General features: G+C 60.1%; 1 protein-coding gene across 1 annotated transcript in view; it reads left to right on the forward strand.

Moving 5' to 3' along the window:
• Window positions 1-2457: 2457 nt before the first annotated feature.
• The window catches only part of Nfam1 (NFAT activating protein with ITAM motif 1), a 31575-nt gene continuing 13190 nt past the window's right edge, over window positions 2458-20842 (forward strand). The window contains exons 1-3 of the mRNA XM_015501832.2: window positions 2458-2774; window positions 17261-17596; window positions 18786-18898. Coding sequence (XP_015357318.1) covers window positions 2657-2774; window positions 17261-17596; window positions 18786-18898 — 567 coding nt within the window. The 5' untranslated portion in view covers window positions 2458-2656. The remainder of the gene's footprint in view (window positions 2775-17260; window positions 17597-18785; window positions 18899-20842) is intronic.

Raw genomic sequence — 20842 nt, forward strand, 5'->3', positions numbered from 1 at the left:
CTCAGTGGTTAAGCACATCTGGGTTCAATCCCTGGTACCAAAAAAACAGAGCAAAACAAAAGTGCTTGAGCAGTATGTGGCATTTAGATGCTGTCCCCAGTTGCCCTCCATTACTAAATTGGGCTGGGATCATCTCTGTCCCCTCTAGACACGGGTTCCTCCACGCCAGGGCCTTTCCTTTGTGCATCCTGCTGGGAGGCCAGTGCCGTGCCCAGTGTGAAGGACAGACAACTGCACCCAAGCCAGCAGTGGAGAGGTGCTGTTCGCGACCTCGCCTACTCTGTGACAGCGTGGCGCGGGGCTGCGCCGCCTCGGTGGCCCGCTGGGGATCCACACAGCCGGTTTCTCTCTCTGCTCCGCCTCAGCTTCAGGCCTCTAACCTGCGAATTCACAGCTCTGCGAGGTCACAGGGGAGGAGAGGAGACGAAGCTGGCCCAGCTTGTCCCTGCTTGGCAGCCCTTGGGTAAGAGACGATGGGAAGTTGAGTTTCTGTTGTGCCAAGGTTTTATTTCCGTTATCCTGGTTCCTGTGGCCGACCAGGAGACCCGAGGCCCTGGCCCACAGCCTGGGCTACTTGGGGCTCCTTTCCTAGGTCAGCCCCAGCCGCTCTCCAAGAGGCCATGTGGCTGCCGAGTGGCTCAGAAACTCAGGACTTGAGCCTCCCCTCTGCAGGTGTATTTGTGCTCTGTCACCCATGGCCTGCCTGCTGGTGTGGGCCTCCTCCTGCCCCACCTGGAGGCCAGCCAGCCCCTCTCGGCCAGGAGGGAGCCTCCTGTGTGCCCGCGCCGGACAGGCAGCCCCTTCACTGCAAGCCAGGAGGGAGATGCTTCCCCACATCTTAGGCTCAGTCATCCGTGCAAAGCCGTCACAGTATGAAGACACATGGGAGGTGAAGGAGGTGGGACCCAGGTGCCGAGGAGGTCAAGGTCCCCAGGAGCTCGGCTGACCAGGCTGCCGCGTGTCCGCCTGGGAGGTAGAGCACTCCAGCGACAGGCAGGAGCAGCAAGCTGGCACCTGGGCAGGTGCGGGGGCACTGCCAGTGTCAGAGGAGCAGGGTTCATGCAGCCTGGCACTCGGCCACCTCCCAGTGCCAAGTTGTAACGAGACTCGCAGAGGCACAGCCCGGTGCCTTTAAAACGCTCCCTCTGCGCGCCGCGGCATTAACATGACGTCTATCACCATGGCATCGAGGTGCTTAGACAACCTGCTCCCCCCAGGAGCTGGGGAGCAGCAGGAAGCAGATTATCTGTGTCTCGCTGTGACACACGCGATCATGTATCACAGTGATGGATCAACAGTCAATACCGCCGGGTCCCGGCCCCCCCTCGTGCGCTGGAACGTCTCGTGTTCATCCGTCTTCCTCTCCTGGGGGTGGCCCTGCTCCTGCCTGCCATCCTCCCGTGCTCCTGGCCTGGGCAGGAAGCACCTTTGGGCTGTCATGGATCACGTGCAAAGTGGCCACGGGGAACGCATGGGGGCAAAGCCCTGGCAGGGCCCTGCTGTGACATCCTGGGGGCTGCAGCCAGGAGACCCAGCTGTGTTCAGGGGCAGCGGGGGTGGAGGAGGCCCCGGCACCTCGCAGCCTGGCCTTGGATTCTGGCCCCTCCATCTGCCGTGGTCTTGGGCAACTTGCTTCAGCTCCTCGTGGGTACAGTCTCCTTTGTGCAGTTGAGAACAGCCTCTTCTCGGGGGGGGGGGTGGTGGTTGGTGGGCGCTGATGGAGGTGAGCACTGGCGGGTGGCACAGTGCACTCGGAGGCCAACTTCATCCCACCCACGCACCCCACCCTGGGTCGCTTCCCTCTGCCACTCCAGATGCCCACCTCATCCAGCCCAGCAGTGGCTCCAGGGTGCCAAGGGGGCAGGCCTCCCAGTCTGCTGGGGGGGACCCAGGCAGCAACCTTTCTCTGCAGCCAGGCGCCGCCAGGCCAGGCCAGGCCAGAGCTGCAATGGGCTGCGGTGGGGGAAGTAGCGGGGAGTCTCACGGTGGGGGGATGGAGTGAAGCCACGGGGAGGCATCCCCTGGGCCTCTGCCAGAGGCCCCAGAGGCCCTCCCTGGGCTAAGGACGGCAGCCTGTCTTTCAGCCCCAGCAGATGCTGGGCCTTGTCCACAGCTGAGAACGTGGGGCTGTCCCCTAACCCTCGCAGCCTGCCCCTCCTCCACCAGCCCCCTATCTCCCCAACCACTCACACCCCCACCGAAAAAGCCCACTCCTCAGTAGCACATTATCAAGGATTCCCGGATTCAAAGGGGAAGTTCTTGTGGACGAGCTTGTGGTTGTTTGAAAAGTGTTTCAGAAATGAGGTGCTACCCCGGACCTGAGGTCACCCACGGAAACCCGGTTACCTCCTCTCTATGGCCCGGCTGGGAGGGGCTGAGGAGGGCGGAAGCCTCCTGGGGAGGCCCGAGTCCCCGCCCCAGCTCTGCTCTGCCTGTGTGACCTGGCCGAGTCCCAGACTTCCCATCTGTCGCCACCCCCACTGTTAGAGAGGAAATTCGGGTGATGGCCAGGGGTAGCCAAGGGCGGCCTTGAGGAAGCAGAAGGGTGATCAGGGAGGAGCTTGTGGAACACGAAAGGGAACCGTGGCTGCCGCTGTGGGCCGTGCCCTCCTGGGAACTAAAGAGGAAGGAGGGACATTGACCAAGGAAGCCCGGGATGCAAAGCCGGCTTCTGTGGTGGAAGGCCGCGGCGGGCCCCCTGCACCCTCCTGGCTGCCCCATGGCTTCCCGGATCCTGGGGTGGCTCCTGGTGCCCTGGACCTTGCAGCTGGCAGGTACCGTCTGTCTCCTCTCGTCGCCCTCCTGTTGGTGACAACAGCATAGCTGGTTCATCCAGCCGGCACGCTGGCTCCCTGGGACCTGTCTCCGGGGATTTGCTGGTTGCTGTTTGCACATTGCAGACTTCACAGGGGACCCTTCAGAGACCTAGAAGATGCCTAGCTAATGCCTTGCCCAGGTGGCTTTTGGAGGGCCGGGAACAGCACTGCCCCCCTTGTGGCTGTGTTACACCCCCCTCCCAGCATAGCAGGGCCTGCTGGCCTTAAACAAGGAGGGTGGGCGATGGGTGTCAGGGTGGGGCCCGGGTCCTGGGGAGGGACAGCCTACAGCCTCAGGACTGTCATGTGGCTGTTGGGTTGGACCTGGCAAGCAGCCCGAGCCTGCCTGGTCTGTCGCTGACACTGATTAGCCAGGGAGAGAAGGGGAGGCCAGCTGCCAGCCGCCCAGAGCACGGCACCCTGGGGTACAAAATTGTCACTGTGACGGGAGAGAGTGGCCCCTCCCACTTCTTGTAGTACAACCCAAAGCCAAGTGTTTTACAACAGGCGTTTGCTTCTCCGGGGGCCACTGCTGCTGCCCCTTCCTGGTCCCAGGCTCCCCCAGAAGTTGGGTGGCCTGGATCCAAACCAGGCGTTAGGGTGGGTTTCCTGGGGGCCGTTCACCCAGGCGGCGGGGGGTCTTCCGGAGTGTCCTCTCCAGGGCAGCCTCCCTGGGTCCCTCAGGCTCCCTGTGGCTTCCTGGCAGCACTGAGGAACTTCTGCCAGATTTCCTCGGGTCCTTCTTTGGCCTGGGCACAGCTGGCCCGTGGCCCACGGTGGTCACCCCTCTGTGAAGGTCAGGGGCTTTTCCTCTGTATTCGCTTCGATTTTTCGGAGGCTTTGGGGAGCGAGCGTTTATACCACGATCGTCCAAGGGTCAGATCCGCCTCTCTCAGGCCCTCAACCGGCGGCACCCCATCCACCCTCACCACACCCTGTGGGGTACTTAGTGTCCTCCCCAGCACCATTTCAAAGACAGGAAAATGGAGGTCCAGGGAGGCCAGTGACCTTGCCCAGGGCCTAGATGCAAGTAGAGGTCGGGCTCTGACCCCAGTCACTTCAGCCCCAGCCAGGACCACTGGCCACGGGCTCTGGGGCTCCTCCCAACATATGGCAAAGAACATTCTCCACCCAAAAAATGAATTTACCCTGAGGAGGCCAGGGCCGACCTGTGTGTCTCTACAGTAGGCTGGGCCCAGCCTGCGACCTGTGCGTCCCACGTTGCCCCACACACCAGATGGGTGCCAAGAGGACCAGCCTGGGGACCGCTGCTTGTTGGTGACAAGGCTTTCCAACTCCCACTTGGTCCTCTTCATTTCCCCCAGTCCCCATCATGTTCCCTTTGCGTGGTCCCCTGCCCTGAAAGACACCTGGCACACGCTGTCACTGAGTCCCGAGGCTTCGCCAGGCGCTGGGGCCGCAGCTGCCTCTGCGGAGAAGCTCTTTTGTAACAGTGGGAACCAAAGCAGCCCTTTTGCCCAGGATTGCAACAAACGCTGCACTGCGGAGAAACTCTGCCTGCTCTTTCACAAGAGAGGAAGGTCCCCGGAACCCACTGGGGCAGCACATGGCACCCCACTTCATCTATCTGCGGCTCCATGCCCTTCCCCCACACTCCTGTCCCAGGCTTCTGCTTGAGGCTGACAGCAGGAATCCTGCCCCCTCCTCCAACCCTCCCCAGTGCCCACGCAGACGGGCCTGCACCCCTCACTGTCCACCCCTCGCTGCGTCCTGCTGGAGGGGGCGTGGTCAGTGTCCTCACTGAGGTCCAGGTTCAGGATGCAGGGTTCAGTTGCTAAGGCTGGCCTCCAGCTCGCAGTCCTCCTGCCTCAGTCTCCTGAGTCTCTGGGATCATGATCTGGGGTTAAGAGCATGAGCCAGGGACATTCAGCCTGAGTTCAGTCTGAGCCGTACCTCTTGCCCTGGGACTCTGAGCAGGTTACTTAATGTCATTGTGCCTTGATTGGCTCATCTGTTGAATGGGTACAATAATAAGGCCAAGCCTGCTGTTTGGGACATCAGTATTGTCAGCTGCCTGCCAGCCTGGCACAGCCAATGGAGACTCAGGACATCTTGGAGAGCCCACAGACTCCTGCTTGGTGGTCTCCAGCCTACCCTGGCATGGCCCTCCTCCTCCTCCTTCTCCTGGGTGAGCTGGGACTCCGGTCTGTGACCCTCGGGCCTCTTCAGCCCTCTGTGATTTCTGTGTCTCTCAAAGGCTCTGGCAGCCACAGGCCATCTGGTTTCATGGGCAACTGCTCCCCCCAGAGGGGAACTACCTGAGCCAGAGGCCCAGCTTCTCACCCTTTTCTGCCAGGCCTCAGATATCCCCAAGGACTTTGGGGCCAGACAACCTGAGTTCAGAGCCTTCTCTTGTCTCTTGACGGCTGTGTCACCTCAAACAATTTGCTTAACCTTTCTGGTCCTCGGTGTCTTCAACAAATATCGGTTCCTTTTCTTCTTGGCCTTTCCAGAACTCTGGGCTATATTTATTTATCAAATATCCATTGAGGAGGACCAGTTCAAGGTGCTGGAGGGGCCAGCGGAGAACAAGCCACAGGCCTCACTCTCAGCCTGGTGAAACAGCGAGAATCGACCCTGAGAACGACCCTGGGTGGAATTCGCCTGAGGGGGTTTGCCTCTGTGGCAGCCCCTTTGTTGTCTGAAAGGTGGACGATGCTCTGCCTTTTACAGGCCAGGGCTTCCTGCCTCCCTTCTCGCCGCCGGCCTCCCTCACTGCTGGCCTCTGCTTTCATCTTTGTCTAATCCCAATAAAGAGCTTGGGAAGCAGAGGCGGGCGCGGACCGCAGGGCCCTGCTGGAGCGCGGCCAGGGAGCGCTGGGAAGGCCGCCGGCTGGAGGGGCACCGGTGGCAGGCCCAGCGTGAACAAAGGCAGGGAGGCCAGAAGGCAGGGCCGGGGGAGGACCGGCGAGAGGTTCCGTCTGACTGGAGAGTCTCTTGGCAGAGCAGTGGGAGGCCGCATCGTTTCCAAGCAGATTACAGACGCCTGTCAGGTGGGGTTCAGACGCTGTCCCCGCAGCGCCTGTCCTCCTTGCTTTCTGCGTTGTGACTGTGAAATGTGAAACACATACAGAAAAGTCCTGTGCTGAATATGAACACTTCACAGTCCTGTGTGACTACGAGGAGGTCAGAAAGAGAATAGTCCAGGTCATTCCAGAATGTTCCAGAACATTCCTCCAAAGACACCCTCTTGAGGGTGGTACCTCCCCTCAGAGGCACCAGCCTCCTGACTCTTGGGGAATTTCTTTATAGCTTTTCTATCTAGTGCGTGTCCCTAAGCCATAGGGAGGAGTTGGCCTTTCATGTGTGTGTGTGATGCTAGGGATGAGGTGAACCCGGGTCTCACAGGTGCAAGGCAGGCCCCCCACCACTGAGTCAGGCCCCCAGCCTCGTGCGCTGGTTTGAACTTTGCATATCTAGGAACACTGCGTGTATTCTCTGGTGATGCGCCTCTTGGTTCAACATTTATGCTTTTTAAGGTGCATCTAGTTGATGGTATGTTTGTTTTCACGGCCGCAGAGCAGAAATAGCAAACCATGGCCTGTGCCTAAATCCAGCCCATTGCCTCTCCTGAGTTGTGGGTGGCTTTTTAAATATTTTTAAATAATTGAAAAAAATCAAAAGATGAATATTTGATGGTGTGAAATTCTACAAAATTCAAATGGACACATCCACCAATAAAGTTTTATTGGAACATGGCCACCCTCATTTGTACCGAGGTCACCCAGGGCTGCCGCTGTGCTATGATGACGGTTGAGTAGTTGTGGTGCAAGTGACAAGGTCCTCAAAGCCTGCAATGTTTGCTACCTGGCCCTGTTCAGAAAACAGCTTTGGACTCTCGACGTGGAGTATCCTGCTCAGTAAATAAGGCCATTCCCCCAGTAATCCTGGCATCCCAGGGCTGCCTGTCCAGGGCTATGAACACGCGTGTGTGGTCTCCACGCGTGTGCGTGTTGGGTGACTCTGGGGTGTGTTTCCAGTGTAGCTGCTCCTCCTGTGTGGATGGGAGTGTCCCTGGGGCGGGGATTCTGTGGACTCCAGCCTGGTGCCTGGCACCAGGTGATGCCCAGGACAGAGTAACAAGAGTTACACAGTCAGACAGCCCCAGGAGGCACCCTGAGCAAGGTCCAGGTGCGATGCCCTGGGGGATTGACAGGGTGTGCCCTCCAGCCAAACTCCTCAGGGTCCAGCAGCTGGCCCTGCCACCCCCTCCTCTAGGCTCAGGATCCTCACAGGTCAAAGGTCTGCCCGTGGCCTTCCCACACCTCCTACAGGTGCCAGTGACCACTGTCCCTGGACACACCTAGGCTGTATCTAGACGGCTTCAGAACAGGAGGTGCTGAGGGCTGGGCCAGGCCTGAGTCTAACCTCTGAGGTCGAGTTTAGCACAGAGCTAGGCACAGATCAGGGGCTGCAGGTCCAGGGCTAGAGGGTCCCTGGCCAGGTGCATTAGGGGAAAAGACAGGTCTAGGTGATCATTCGGGTGAGACAGGGTCCCTATCCACTCTGGATCTCAGACTCCTTTCTGAGTTGGACAGAATACAAAGTTCCTTGTGTATTGTAAGCATATATAATTTTTAATTTTGGGGGGTGCTGGTGACTGAACCCAGGGCCTTGCTCACACTAGGCAAGTGCACTGAGCCGCCCCAGCCCCTGCCCCGCGTGTCTTGTGTGGGAGAGTAGTCACGGCGTCTGGATAAACGTGGGTCTAGAAACAAAATCTGACATTTCCCCTGTTCCTGGTGGACCTAGGTGAGGCCCTGGAGCGTGGGAATCTGGCCGGTGGACACTGGGTGAGGCTGAAGCCAGAGGAAAGGGAGGGGGTTCTCCAGGTGAGCCTGGGGCAGGGGGACAGAAGCTGGATTGTCCTCACCTGTCCTCAGGTGAGGACAGCCTGAACGTCTGGATGTGAGTCCTAGGAGACTTTAGCCAAGTCACCTGGCTACTCTGAGCCTCCTTTGCCCACACTGTTGAGGTCCCCACATCCTCTCACGCAGGCCTCTTGCCAGCACAAGAAGGTATATCCAGCTCCACTCATGGCCTCAGGGACCAGCACCTGTGACCCTCGGGGGGTCTTGAGGCCTCAGCTGTGGGTACAGGTTTCCAGGGCAAGGCGAGTGGTGGGACTTGGTGCTCACCTCTCCAGGGCAGGTGAGTGTGTGCCCTGCCAACCTGGCTCCTTGGACCCCAGCAACTGCCCCCTGCCACCCACTCCTCTGGGCCTGGGGCTCAGGATCCTCACAGGTCAAGGGTCTGACCATGGCCTTCCCACACCTCCTACAGGTGCCAGTGATGCACTGTCCCTGGACACACCCAGGCTGTGCCTAGATGTTTTCAGAACAGGAGGTCCTGGGAGGGCTGGGACGGGCCTGAGTCTAATCTCTGAGGCTGAGTCCAGCACAGGGCCAGGCACAGACTGGGCTGCAGGTCTAAGGCTGGAAGACCCCTGGCCAGCTGTGTTGTGGGGAGTCTTGGCTGGGACTTGGGAACTCCTGGCTTCTGAGGGTCTGTTGGATGAGTCACGGTGCCTGGGGGCTTCATTCTAGGGCTGGGGGTTGTGCAGGGTGCCTGGAAGAGCCAGGAGAGGTGGCCTGGTGGGCCTGGCTGGGACTTGCTCTCCTGCCCAAGGACTGTGTATGATGGCTCAAAAGAGGGGGCCCAGAGCCAGAGCCTTGGGGACTCAGGGCCAGGCACTGCTGCCACTGAAGGGCTACAGGAAGGGGGACACTGAGCTGAGGCAGGGGTGCCTCCCACCAGGTGGGCCAATCCTCACATAGTCGGGAGGACCCTGGGCTGCAGTGCTGGTCACAGGGTTGACAGGCACATTTCTGAAGACCACTTGGCAGCACATCAAATTTAAAACATGAGTATCCTTTAATCAGCAATACCCTTCTCAGCCCTTGTCCTAAGCATCCAGGGGACCAGCAGACAGTAGGTCCACAAAGCACCACAAAGCCAGTGGAAAGCATCCTGTGGTCAGCCTGGGGGTAGGGTAGGGGTAGGGTAGGGGTGTTGGCAGATTGGGAACGAGGTGTACAGCCTCACTGCCACCAGCCGCCCCTTGTCAACCCGGCTGTCCTTTCCTCCTGGGCAGCTCCCTACGCCAGGCCTGCTCTTCAGTGGCCGGCTGACCCCCCCTCCCTGGAGAATCCAGCCACATCCCTCCCTGAGCCTTTGTTCTACTGCTCCCTTGGCCTGGAAAGTGTCCTGTCACCTGGTGACCTCTAAGGTCTCTGTCAAGGTCATCGCATAGGCTACCTTCTCTATGGTGTTCCCTGGCCCTTCTCCCAGCCCCTGACAAACCTGATCTCCACTCCTTTGCTGCTTCCCCACGGTGTTCACCTGTGGCTCTCAGAGGTGCCTGGGGAGTGACAGAGGCCTCCAGGGGCAGGTGAGGCTGTGGGCCGAGCCAAGGATCATGCACCCAACCTCAGGGATGGGCTGTGTAAGGGAAGCCAGAGATGCCGTGGAGCCCCACGGGGCAGGGGTCTGCTGGCCTCCTTGGTGGCAGCAGAGGCAGCCAGTGGAAAGCATCCTGTGGTCAGCCGGGGATAGGGTCGGGGGTTGGCAGGTTGGGGACGAGGTAGGAGGGAGGGCAATTGAGAGTTTGTGCCCAGGCTGCAGGATCCTGGGGAGCGGCTGGGATTGAGACATCCTAGGACCGAGAGGCACAGGCGCAGGGAGTAGAGGAGACAGAGCGGCTCGCTCTCGGTAGCTTTCTCTTGTTGTTTTTCTAAAATGCAAAGGCTGTCACGCCACCTCCCAGAGGAAAATCCCTCGGAGGCTCCACCAGATTCCCAGGAGGCCCACCTCCCACCTCTCCAGCACCTCCTCGCCCTGCCCCCAGCCACAACACCTTCTCCCAGCTACCTGCTCTGCAGATCCCAACTCCCTGCCCTGTGTCGAGACTTCCAGAAGCTTCACCCAAGAGCTTTCTTGTGCTGAAAGTTCTGCTCCACGCCCCTCCCCCACCTGGCTGCCTCCCTACTCTTTCTTCCTTCAAAGTTCAGCGTGGTAAAGAGATGGGAAAGAAAGACATCAAATGTGCACAGCCGCTCTGTCAGGGGGGTGAGCTGCAGACAAGCCCACCTTTCTTCTGATCCTTCCCTGTGGTTTGCAGAATTTCTACGGTGAGCCCATTTCACTCTTGTAGGGGAAGGAGACAGGGTGGGAGGTGGGATGGACTGAAGAGTTGTAATTAAAAAACAAAACCCAATGATCCAGTCCAAGGTCTCCTCCCCAGGAAGCCCCTTCCTGCTCCCAGGCTGATGGGGGGTCCCCCGGGGCTTTCCTTTATCCCAGAATGTTCCAGTTCCATCAGTCAAGTCCTTCCCAGGGGTGGGACTGTGGGTGGGCACAGAGACACAGTCCCCCCGGGGCCCAAGCCACCCTCTCAGAGCTCACCTCCCAAGACGACTGGAGGGGAGGTGGCGGCAGTAAATCCCCACTTGGCACCTGTGGAGTTTATACAGGACCAGACCTTTGACAGTCCACACATGGTTTGTGTCCCCTCGTGGCCACCTCGTGCCATGGGTTCCAGAGCTGGAGGTACAAGAGTGGGACCCAGCGCCGCTGTGCGAAGGACCCAAGCCAGCTACATCTGTATGCGGCGCTGTGTTTCAGAGGTGTTGAAAGACGTGACAGCCAGTCCAAGGGCGCCATTCCGAGGCCACTGGCGCTAAAACCCCGTAAGGCACACTCCATTCAAAGGTGGCTTGCCCCTCCTGCGCCAGTCACTTGGCCATGTGCCCACATTTGACGCCTGTGTCCTGAACAGCCTGCGGGGGTTTCTGTGGCATCCTGGGACTCGGGCTGGGGCACATGGCAGCAGCTCTGGATAAACCAGGAGCCTGGTCGGTGTCCTCCCAGGGGCCCTTCAGAAGGGCTTTTAAAAAGGCCCCGCTTCAAGAGATGCCAAAATTAAATTGGAGGGCAAACACCAGGCCTAAAATAAAGACCGTGGGAACGGCTTTCTTCTGTAGCCGGGGAATCAAAGAGTTTTCCTTTAAAATCGACGTAGGTCGGGATGCATCCCTTTGATCAGCACGTCTGGGCCCTGCTCCGCGCTGTAGAAGGGATTGCGGTCCAGGCAGAGCGGGAGCTGGGCGAGAGCTGCTGGATTTGAGCAGCTTGCCAAGGAGGCCAGGGCAGCTGGGGCGGAGGAGGAGGGGGAGAGCCGGAGCGCGAGATCCTGGGCCGCGGGGCTTCCTTAAGCGCTTATTGAGCATTTTCAGTTACCTGTACCGAGCGACTCAGGTGTGCATTCCTCTGCAGCAAGGGAGGGGCGCCACCTGGCCCTCTAGGGACACTCTATCTGCTCCTGCTCTGAGAGTCGCGGGCTGTACTTGAGCCAGGGTGACAGTAGCAACCCCCTAATGCTGCAGGCTTTGTTCTGAGTACCGCTGTCCCCAAACACCTGCATGTTGCCAGCCATGTCTGCCTATGAGATGACCCACATTCAGGGCAATGGCCTCTGAATTTTTAATTCTCTTTCAGGGAGGTATTTCTTTTTTCTTTTCTTCATTTGAGAAGTTTTCGTTCTGATTGCTTGGAGATTTTAAAAACTGTAGCCCAGAGCAGTGGAGAGGTGTGTGGGGTGACACGCTCAGAGAGACCAGCCCAAAATCCCATCTCCACCGCTTGCCAGCCGCTCGGGCAAACCTCATCCCTTGTCTGAGCCTCAGTTTCCTCATCCAGAAAAGGGGACCGTGCCCAGGGGAAGTTAGCTCTCCTCATCACGTGGCCTCAGAATGAAGCTGGAGAGTGCGCTCTGTGCTCGGGAGCCAGGCACCCAGGAGTGGCGCAGGGAGCCTCCCCTGGAGACGGAGATGGCCTCAAAGAGGGGACCTGGGAGAATATTCCCAGCAGAGGAATAGCTTGAGTAAGTGAGGGACAGCGGGCAGCTGGGCAGGGCTGTGCGGGGCCTGGGAGTCGTGGACTGGATCCTCTGACCCAGGGACTTTCTATTTTTTCCAATAGTGGCCCAAAGTTGAGAGAAGTGTGTTTTAGCGTGATCCTGTCTGAGCCCAGTTGTATGAATATAACTGAAAGCAGAAGGTCACAAATGGTGATCTTGCTATGCTTGAAATGCTCCATGTTCAATTTTTTTTTTAATTGCTTGTCTTGACCCTGTAAATTGGTTTCAGACTCCTTTCTGGGTCTCCTCCAGCAGGGAGCCGCTGCCGGTTCAAGCAGGGCAGGAGTACGATGGGTGTGGGGACCTCTCCCAGAAGCTCAGAGCCCAGCAGAGAGGGCTGCCTGGGCCCGGGGCTGGGTGGGGCCCCGAGGAAGGCGGTATCGTGCCAGGGCGGGAGGTCAGATCCTGAGCAGGGGTGACCAGAGGAAAGCTGGTGCAGATGGCCACACACCGGGTGGGGGCAGTGGCCAAGTTCCTTGATTGTGCATCCCGATCCCTCCCACCAGGGACTCACCTGGGCTGTAGCCGTCAGGGGGCGTACCCACGGGGGCTCCACCCAGCACTCAGACAGCAGTTCAAGGAGCCTCAGATTCATAAGGAGAACCGGAAAAGGAAGAACCCGGCAGCAGCCGGTGGTAGATGGTCTTCCCACCACGGCAGAGCAGGCGCCACCAGGAGGGGCAGGGGAGGGGCTCTGCTGCTCAGGCTACACCGCAGGGGGAGGGGGAGCCGGGGTCACACCCAGGGTCAGTCAGACAGGGCCTGAGGTGGCAGACAAGCCCGCGCAGAGACAGGCCCCTGGGGCTTCTGTCCTGCCTATGTTGTGGGCCACTTGGGTCACTTGGACAGACAGGGCAGGACAGCTTCTGCAGAGAGCTCCGACGTCCCCGCCTCCTCCCTGTCTGCTGAGGGGAGGCAGCCGGCCTCGGGCCTCGTGGCAGGCACGTGAGTTCCTGGTCCCAGTGAATCCCACAGGAACCCCCTAAGGATGCCATTGTTCCTCTCCCTGTGGTGCAGGGAGACACCAAAGCTCAGAGAGGTAAAGGCTATGCCCAAGGCTGCACAGCCTTTTAGTGGAAGAGCAGGGACCGAAATCTGCGTCTGCTGCCTTCGGAACCTGGGCTTTCTGTGCCTCTTCTGTCCCCGCCCCATTTCTGGCCCAGCTCCAGGCTTCCTCTCAGCCTCTCCCGAGCCTTGGAAAATTGCAGAGAATTGCGGGGTAGAGGAGGTGTCATCCCTGAGGACTCCTGAAACGTGGTTGGGCAGGTTTAGCAGTGGCCTGGGCTGCCAGCCGGGGCACCTCTGCTTGCAGCCGGGTGGGGGGTGAAGTGGGGAAGGAAGGATTGAGGCCAAGCAGGACTAGCAAAGCTCCGAGGGCAGGGCCGGGTGGTGGCCCTGCGGAGGGTAGGCCCTTGAAGGCGCCACGACACAAGCATTTGCTAGCCCTGTCTCTGTTTGGCTCTGTCCCCAGCCTCCCCCTGCCCCTGTCTCCCAAGGCCCTCACCCACAAGGTGCCTCCTCCCCTCTCGGCCCTGTGCCACCCGTCCACCTCTCGCAGGCTTGCAGGACTCCATCAGAACACCCCCTGCACCTGACCTTCAAGTCGCTCCCCCTCTCCTTTCCCTACTTGGGCTGTGGAAGGAGCAGCCGGCAGGGGCGCTGTCCTCACTCCCGACCCCGCCCCCTCCGGGCCCAGTGCCTGCCAATCTCGGACCCCTCCAGACAAGGCTGTGGGTGGAGGTTCCTCCCAGTGTCTACCCCTGCACCACGTCTACCACCCCACTGCCCCCGAGAGCCCACAGGGTCTGGAGGATGATCAGAAAAACAACGTGGAGTTGCTCCTGGGCCCTTTAGACCCTCCCTATGGGAAGAATTGCCCCAGTGGGGCTCAGTGGCTCCAGTCACTCTGAACAAGTCACAGTCCTCTGGCCCCTTGGAGTCAAGGCTAAGTCCTAGTTCTGAAAACCTTCAACCCTGTAATAGACAAAACTCTGACTTGATGACCATTGACATCGTTCCCCAGCCCCCTGGGGCCTGTGTGAAAGTGGGACCAGGCCCCTCCTGTCTCTTGCCACTCAGACCCCTCCTCATGGTCCTCTGGGCGGAGGCAGGGAGGGCAGAGGAGCGTTGTGGGGACAGTGTCCTTCCTCACCAGGTGTTGGGGACAGGGTGCTGCTGTGCTCTGGAAACCTGCAGTATTGGGGTGGTCTCCGGGGGCACTTTCATGGACCACTCAGGGACCCCTGGGTGTGTTAGCGCAGCGGCTCTCACTCCCCCCCCCCAGGCTTTCCCAGTCCTTTGGGGTGTGTGTCCCTCCAGGCAGCTGCGTGAGCGGTGTCTCAGAGGACGCCGAGCCAGCTCACTGTCCCTGGCCCATATTGACCCAGGAGGGACCCACTGGCTTTGCCAGGACAAGGGACAAAGATCCATGAGACATAATCCAGAGGTGTAACTCCACAAGGCCTTGGGCTCTCGCAGTCACCTCTCAGCCATCGACTATGCACACTTAGGACTTCTGCCTAGAGTCTGACAAACCCATCTGGTGGCTACTGCGCCTGGTGCTGCCGGGCGCACACCTGTCCCACAGCCTGTCGCGCCCCCACGTGGCTCTGTCTCTGACTGCTGCTCCCAGCCTGGGCTCTCCCTCAGCACAGACGGCCCCGAGGAAAGCCCAGCTCCATCACTCCTGCATCCTGTAACTCTGGGCCTCTGAGACCATCTGTTTCTGTTTCTCTCCCTGTGGAGTGGGGTTGCAATTGTTGTCTCACAGGACAAATTGTGGTGGTGTCTGATTGACACAGGGCCTGTGTCGTACCCGGCCAGATCATGCTCTTTCCCTGCTGACTGTGTGCTCCTGTTTCCAGGCCATGAATGCCCTCCTGATGCCCAGGTCACCAACAGGCCCCTCCCCACCCCTGACAGACCACCGGTCCTCCTGCCCTGGCTCCATCTGCTCCACGTCAGCCTTGCCTGTCACTCTGCGATGTTGTAGGATCGGGGAGCCCCCCAGGCCCAGGACAGGACCCACCTGATTAGCGAAAGGCATAAAGACGTGATAACTGAACAGCATTCGTGGACGGGGAAGTAAATAACTGTGGGCCTACTGTGGGCCTCCCTGCCATACTGACCTCAACTGGGGCGGCTTCTAGAGGGCAGCCCATTGGAACAGCGGGGTTGGATCCCCACAGCCCAAACCCCAGGGGCCTCTGGGGCTCAGGTGCAGGAGAAGTGTGGGCCGGGCATGGGTGCTGAGGCCCAGCAAAAGAGCAGAGCAGGCGATCATGGGGAGGCCAGGGCCTCAGGGTCCCCGCAGCCCTGTGCCCCTGGGTGGGCCTGATGTCTGAGGATGGGCTGTGCTTACTCATGGAGCCCTGCAGGCCGCCTCCTCTCTCTACTTTCTGGAGAGACGGCAGTTTCATCAGAGGCCCGAGGGTCTCGTTCCCCAGCCTCTGCTCCCTGCAGCTGACCAGGGCCGGGGCTGGCCCTTTGACGATCCTAACCTCTGACCTTACAATAACGAATCGCAGGAGACTATGGAACAATGGGTGTCTATTTTTACAGATGTCCCAGGATCCATGAAGATCAGCCTCATTGCAGTGCAGGTCCCCCCGTTTTCCAGGAGGGGACCTCAAATAGGGAGGATTTTTCAAGACAATCAGATGAACGTCTTCCTGCAGGACAGATGGGAAGGGGCTGGAGCTGGCAGGAGGTCCCCGCTCCCCCAGTCCTGGGTGGCCTCTTAATGCACTGGAGGAGGAGCAGCAGGTCCCAGCAGAAGAGAGGTCTCAGTGAGCTCCCTGGTGGGGCCATTTCCTTGGTGGCTTTGATGGGGTTGTCATCCCAACTCCTCATGAGGAGACCCTGGACCAGCTGGGCCCGCTGCCCTCACTCCTGAGCCGAGTCTGGGGGCCTTAGGCCATTACGGGGACCACAGGAAGAGTCAGAGCTCAGAGCCAGAAGGGGCTTGTGCCTGGGGCTTGCTGGGTGGAGTCCTTCATGGATCACCCTACCCTCTGGTCCTCCCAGCATCCAGGGGACCCCAGGGGGTCCCGCTCCCGCCCCTTCTTCCCTGCCTGCTGCCTCTCAGATAACCTCTGTTCTGAAGCAAGGCTTCTTGTTTTATGACAAAACTAATATGTTGATTTTGCAAAACTGTAACCTGCCCCAGAGTCCAGGAATACAAAGGACCCTGCAACACCCTCTGCTGACCTGCTCACCAGGGGAGCCCCGGGGCAGCCACAGGGGCTCCCTGCCCCGGAGGGGGCCTGCTGCCTGCTCAGTGGCTATTGCCACAGTGAGCGCTGTCATGTTAATCATCACAAAGTGACTCAAAGTGACAGTGGACACCCGGTGGGTCCTCTGGAACCGAGTCTTCAGATCTTTGGGGGCAGGGCGTATCTAGTGCTCAACAGGAAACCCCAAATATCAACACATCCAGAGCTACACGGGCATGGAGAGCCATCTTCATCCCGCCCCGGGTCTCCTGGAAGGCCTGGCTTCCCCCCGGGGAACCTGGGCTGAGCTGCAGGGACCTGAGAAGAGAGGCCTGGCCTCAGGGCAGCCCCCTCCACCGGCAGGAGGCCCACGCCTCACTTTCTCCAGCAAAATAAATCTCCTGGCTCCCTCTGAGCCTCTCACACGCGCGATCTTCTCCCGATTAACAAGGCGCCTGCGTGTTCTCGGCTGCTCGCCGCCGACCTCGATTTAAAACTGTCTGCTCCTCAGCTGCCGGACAGGAAGGCCCCGGGGAGGGAGTGCCGAGCCCGGCCGCGCCTCGAGCCTGGGTGTGGAGCGGCATCTCGGAGGCCCGCAGGAGGGTTAGGACCCCAGCCAGGCCGGCCGTGGCTCCAGGGGTCGTGGATTTTTTCCTGAGAGCTCTGATGTGTGGGAGGGGGAGGGCGGCAGCTGTGGAACTGACTGCCCCGAGCGCTGAGCGTCACGGTCACGGCTGGAGCGGCCACACGGGGAGCACTCTGCGTTGTTGGAAACGGCTCCCCTCTGGGGTCTCACTTGTCATACTCCACAGCAACTTGACACATCCTCCCCGAGCTGTGATTCTGGGAAAGGCTTGTCTCCTCGGCTGCCTGGCCACCTGCCTCTTCCTCTGGCACCGAGAGGTGTGGGAGGACCTGCTCCCGCGCGGAGCACTGCCAGGAAACTCTGGGGTTCATCGCATTTTCCTGCCTCTTTGCTCCTCATTCTCCAGCTATGCTTTTATTCAGCGCAGCCTCTTGGCCTTTGGCGGGGGCGAGGGATTGGGAGCACAGCCCTGGTGAGGGATCAGGAGCTAGTGACTTGACCTCTTTGACCCTCAGTCTCTGCCTCTGCAAAACAGGGCTCTTGCCTGGCCTCGGGGTGTATCAGGAGAGGTGTAGTTGTGTGTGTCGTGCTCAGCACAACATCTGTGCATGGTGAGGGCATGGGAGGAGTGACCCTTGGTCCTCACGGGACCCAGCTGAGGTGGAGGTAGCCTCATGTGACCTGTCTCCTGTTGCTTCTCCTGCAGGAGGGCAGTCGGTGACCCACACTGGCCTCCCCATTGTGGCCTCCCTGGCCAACTCCGCCGTCTCCTTCACCTGCAAAATCACCTACCAGTACACCCCCAAATTCCAGCCCTTCACTGTCAGCTACTTCCACGTGGATCTCCAGGGCAGGACCAGCAGGAAGCAGCCCACCGGCTGCCAACCCGCCTCGGGCACCGAGAACCAGACCTACACGCTGGACTGCAGAGTCACCCTCAGGCTGCCCAACGCCTCGGCCACAGGCTCCTACTACTGCTGCCTCCTCTGGCCAAGCTCCACCGTCACCGTCACTGGCAACAGTACCTTCATCCTGGTCAGAGGTGAGGCCCCTCTTGCCTCCTCCAGGGTAAGGGGCCGTTGGGGTCACCTGGCAGAGCTGGGGGCCCAGGATGTGAAGGGGGGAGCTGGCGGCCTTGACCTTCAGCGTTGGCAAAGCAGAACAGAGCATCCCCAGAGAGCCCCCTGCCCGAAGGTGTAGAAAGGGGCTGGGGAGGGGCTGGGCTGTGGCTCTGCCTCTAGCCACCTCTGGCAGGTGACCTAAGAGAGGTCATTGGCCTTTTGGTCTCAGTGTCCCATGAGCACTACGGCGGAGGGGGAGGGGGGGGTCTCTGCAGAATCAGGTGTGTGGATGAATAAGCACTTGGTTCATGTACATCTTTCTGGGAACAAATTCCGAGTTTTGATCACATTCTTAAAGATGTGAGACCCCTGAAAGTTAAGAACAAGCCTATCACCAAAGCCATATTCTCTGGCCTGCCTCTGTGATTCCCACTGAAAGGGGCTGGACACTTTCCCACTGAGCCGCATCCCCAGCCCTTTTTATTTTTTATTGTGAGACAGGGTCTCACTAACTTGCTGAGGCTGGCCTCAAATTTGTGATCCTCCTGCCTCAGCCTCCCAAGTTGTTGGATTACAGGCCCGTGTCACTGCACCCAGTCTGTCAAGGACTTTGGTGCGGCCCAGTGAGGCCCTGCACCAAGGGGCCGGTGTCAGGCAATAGGAGGAACTTTGATAAATAGCACTGATGCGCCTGCCCCTTGGGTGGCACTCTGTTTTTGCCAACCAGATAAAGAGAAGGAGCAAGAGAAGGAGAGATGGATGGGGGCTTGGGAGCGGCCCCATGAGTCCCCCCAGCCCCCTGTCAGTCCCAGTACCAACCTGTCTCCAACCCTCACCACACCCATCCGCGTTATCACCGTTTTAAATAGAGAAAAGGGGAGCCCCGGAAAGACGACGTGACTCACCCTGGGTCCCACAGGCAGCCCCCAGGGAGCCGGTTCACCAAGGCAGGCCCTAAAGAAGAAAGGCCACGGTCCTTGTCCTTCAAGAAAGCCGAGGCAGGCCACCTACCCCTGAGGTTCAGCAAAGCGAGCCTGAGATGAGGACCCGGGGGCCTTGTGGGGAGGGTCCCTGGTGAAGGAGAGCGTGGGGCTGTGGGCCGGGGTTGGTGAGGCTGGGCCCTGGCTCCTCCTGGGCCCTAACCCTCCGCTCTCCTGCCCTTCCACCTAGACACAGGGTACCGGGACCCCCCGCAGAGCGTCCAGAAGCCCCTGCTCTTCAGCTTCACCGGCCTCCTGACTGCCCTGGGCGTGCTGGGCACAGCTCTGCTGCTCTGGAAGAAGGTACGGGACAGACACACAGCAACAGCACACAGGGTGGGCGGGGGGCCTCCCAGGGCAGAGGGGCTGCCCAACAGCCCCACGCAGGGCGTCCTGGGCCCTGGCAAGGGCACATCTGCTCCTGTAAACGTTGTCCCTTGTGGACCCTCGTGCATCCCTCCTACCTGCGCCTCCCCCAGGCCCCTGCTGAGCGTACTGCAAGAAACCAGGACTCCCCTGTGTCTCCCCGTCCACGGGCCTCTGAGAACCTGAGGGGGACGCGAGTCCTCGCGCTTAGCGTCTCCGGCTCAGGCGGGTGGCAGCTCCTGCCTGGTCTCTTCATCCCAATACCCTGGAAGGAAAAGGAGCCCGAGAGAGCATGTGCCCAGCGTCCCCACGTGCCCTCACCTGTCCCCTCTGTGAGGAGGTTTCTTCCCATCTCACGGCTGGGGAGCGTGAGGCACGGGGCAGGGTCGGGCTGGGGTCCAGGTGGGGGCGCACAAGCTCCTGCTCGTCATCTGGCTGCTGGTCCCTGCTGTGCGGTGGTCGGCACCTTCCTGGGAAGAGTGTTTCTGGGTGGGGTGCCCTCGTTCTCATTGCCCGGCCCTGGTTCCTTGCTTTGTGCCCGTCTCTGCGTGTTCCCTGCCCCAGTGCAGCCCATACCACAGGGCCTTTGCGCAGCCATTATTAAGCACGTGCATTTCTTCCTTTAATAGCTATTAGCTGAGCACCTACTGCATGCCAGGCCCTGCACCAGGGGCTACCAGGGAGAACACAATGGGCTAAGATCTCACAGTCTGGTGGGACCATTACCCGACAAACAGTTATGACCTGTTATGAAACTGTGGCAGTCGAGGTTCGGGGACGCGGAAGAAGACAGCCCCGGCCTGGTTATGTGCCACCTCTGCCATTTATCTGCCAGTTCTGAGAGCATGGGCAGGGCGCTGGCCTCCCCCATGCCTCCGTTTCCCCAGTGGGGCTGCCGGGCAGGGGAGCTGCGCCTGCCTCGGGGCTGCAAGGGGAGTGCAGGGCCCCAGGGGAGCCCGGGTGCTCAGAGACCAGGACAGGCCTCCGTCCTGGAAATGGAGGTGACCACGGCGCCTGCATGAGAGGAGCCCTGACCTGGCTGGAGGGCCACAGGGCCTTGGCACAGCCCAGGCTCCCTCCTCGGAGCTCTTCCCTGGGGGGGGGACTCTGTTCCGGGGGCTACATTCCCCATGCATCTGCGACACCCCCATAGCCCTCCGAGCTCCCTCCAGGGCGCTGTGTGGAGCCCAAGGCCTCCCCATCTGATGTCCAGAGCAGCCCTCTGACGCCCCCCACCCCCTCACCCCGCCACACCCCGCAGTCTTCCGCATCTCAGCCAATGGCCTCGGGCACCAGACCCTCAGGCCCAAGCCTTGGGCTTGTATTCCTCCCCTCTCAGCCCATCTGACCCCACAGGCTGCCCAGGGCCAGCCCCTTCTCCCTTGCTGCCCACCTGGTCCCGCAACCTCATCACCCCTCTTCTGGAACACAGGCCTCTGCTTCCCCCTCTGCCTCCTGTCCTCCGCTGACCGTGCTGGCTTCTGGGTTCACACAGCTCGCTCCTCCAGAGCACAGCCCCTGCAGGGTGGGGACTTGGTGTGTCCTGGGGAGCCCTGGCACCTAGTCAGGGCTTGTGGGTGGAATGACAGGTGACAGGCACACTGACACCAGAAGTGACTTGGAGGTGACCGGGCACAACATGGGCAAGGCAGCACCATCCCTCCTACTTTAGAGGAGGACACTAAGGGTGGCCAGGCTTCCTGAGCCACGGGCAGCATCAGCCCTGGTGTGCGGAGCGGGGCACGGCCAGGGGGCTGCCCTGGCTGGTTTCTCCACTTGGAGATTACCATGGAGAAGCCGGGCACAGTGGCCCTCGCCTGGAATCCCAGCAGCTCAGGAGGCTGAGGCAGGAGGAGCTCAGGTTCAAAGCCAGACTGAGCA

This window comes from Marmota marmota, unplaced genomic scaffold (assembly GCF_001458135.2).
Source record: "Marmota marmota marmota unplaced genomic scaffold, marMar, whole genome shotgun sequence".
Taxonomy (NCBI): Eukaryota; Metazoa; Chordata; class Mammalia; order Rodentia; family Sciuridae; genus Marmota; species Marmota marmota.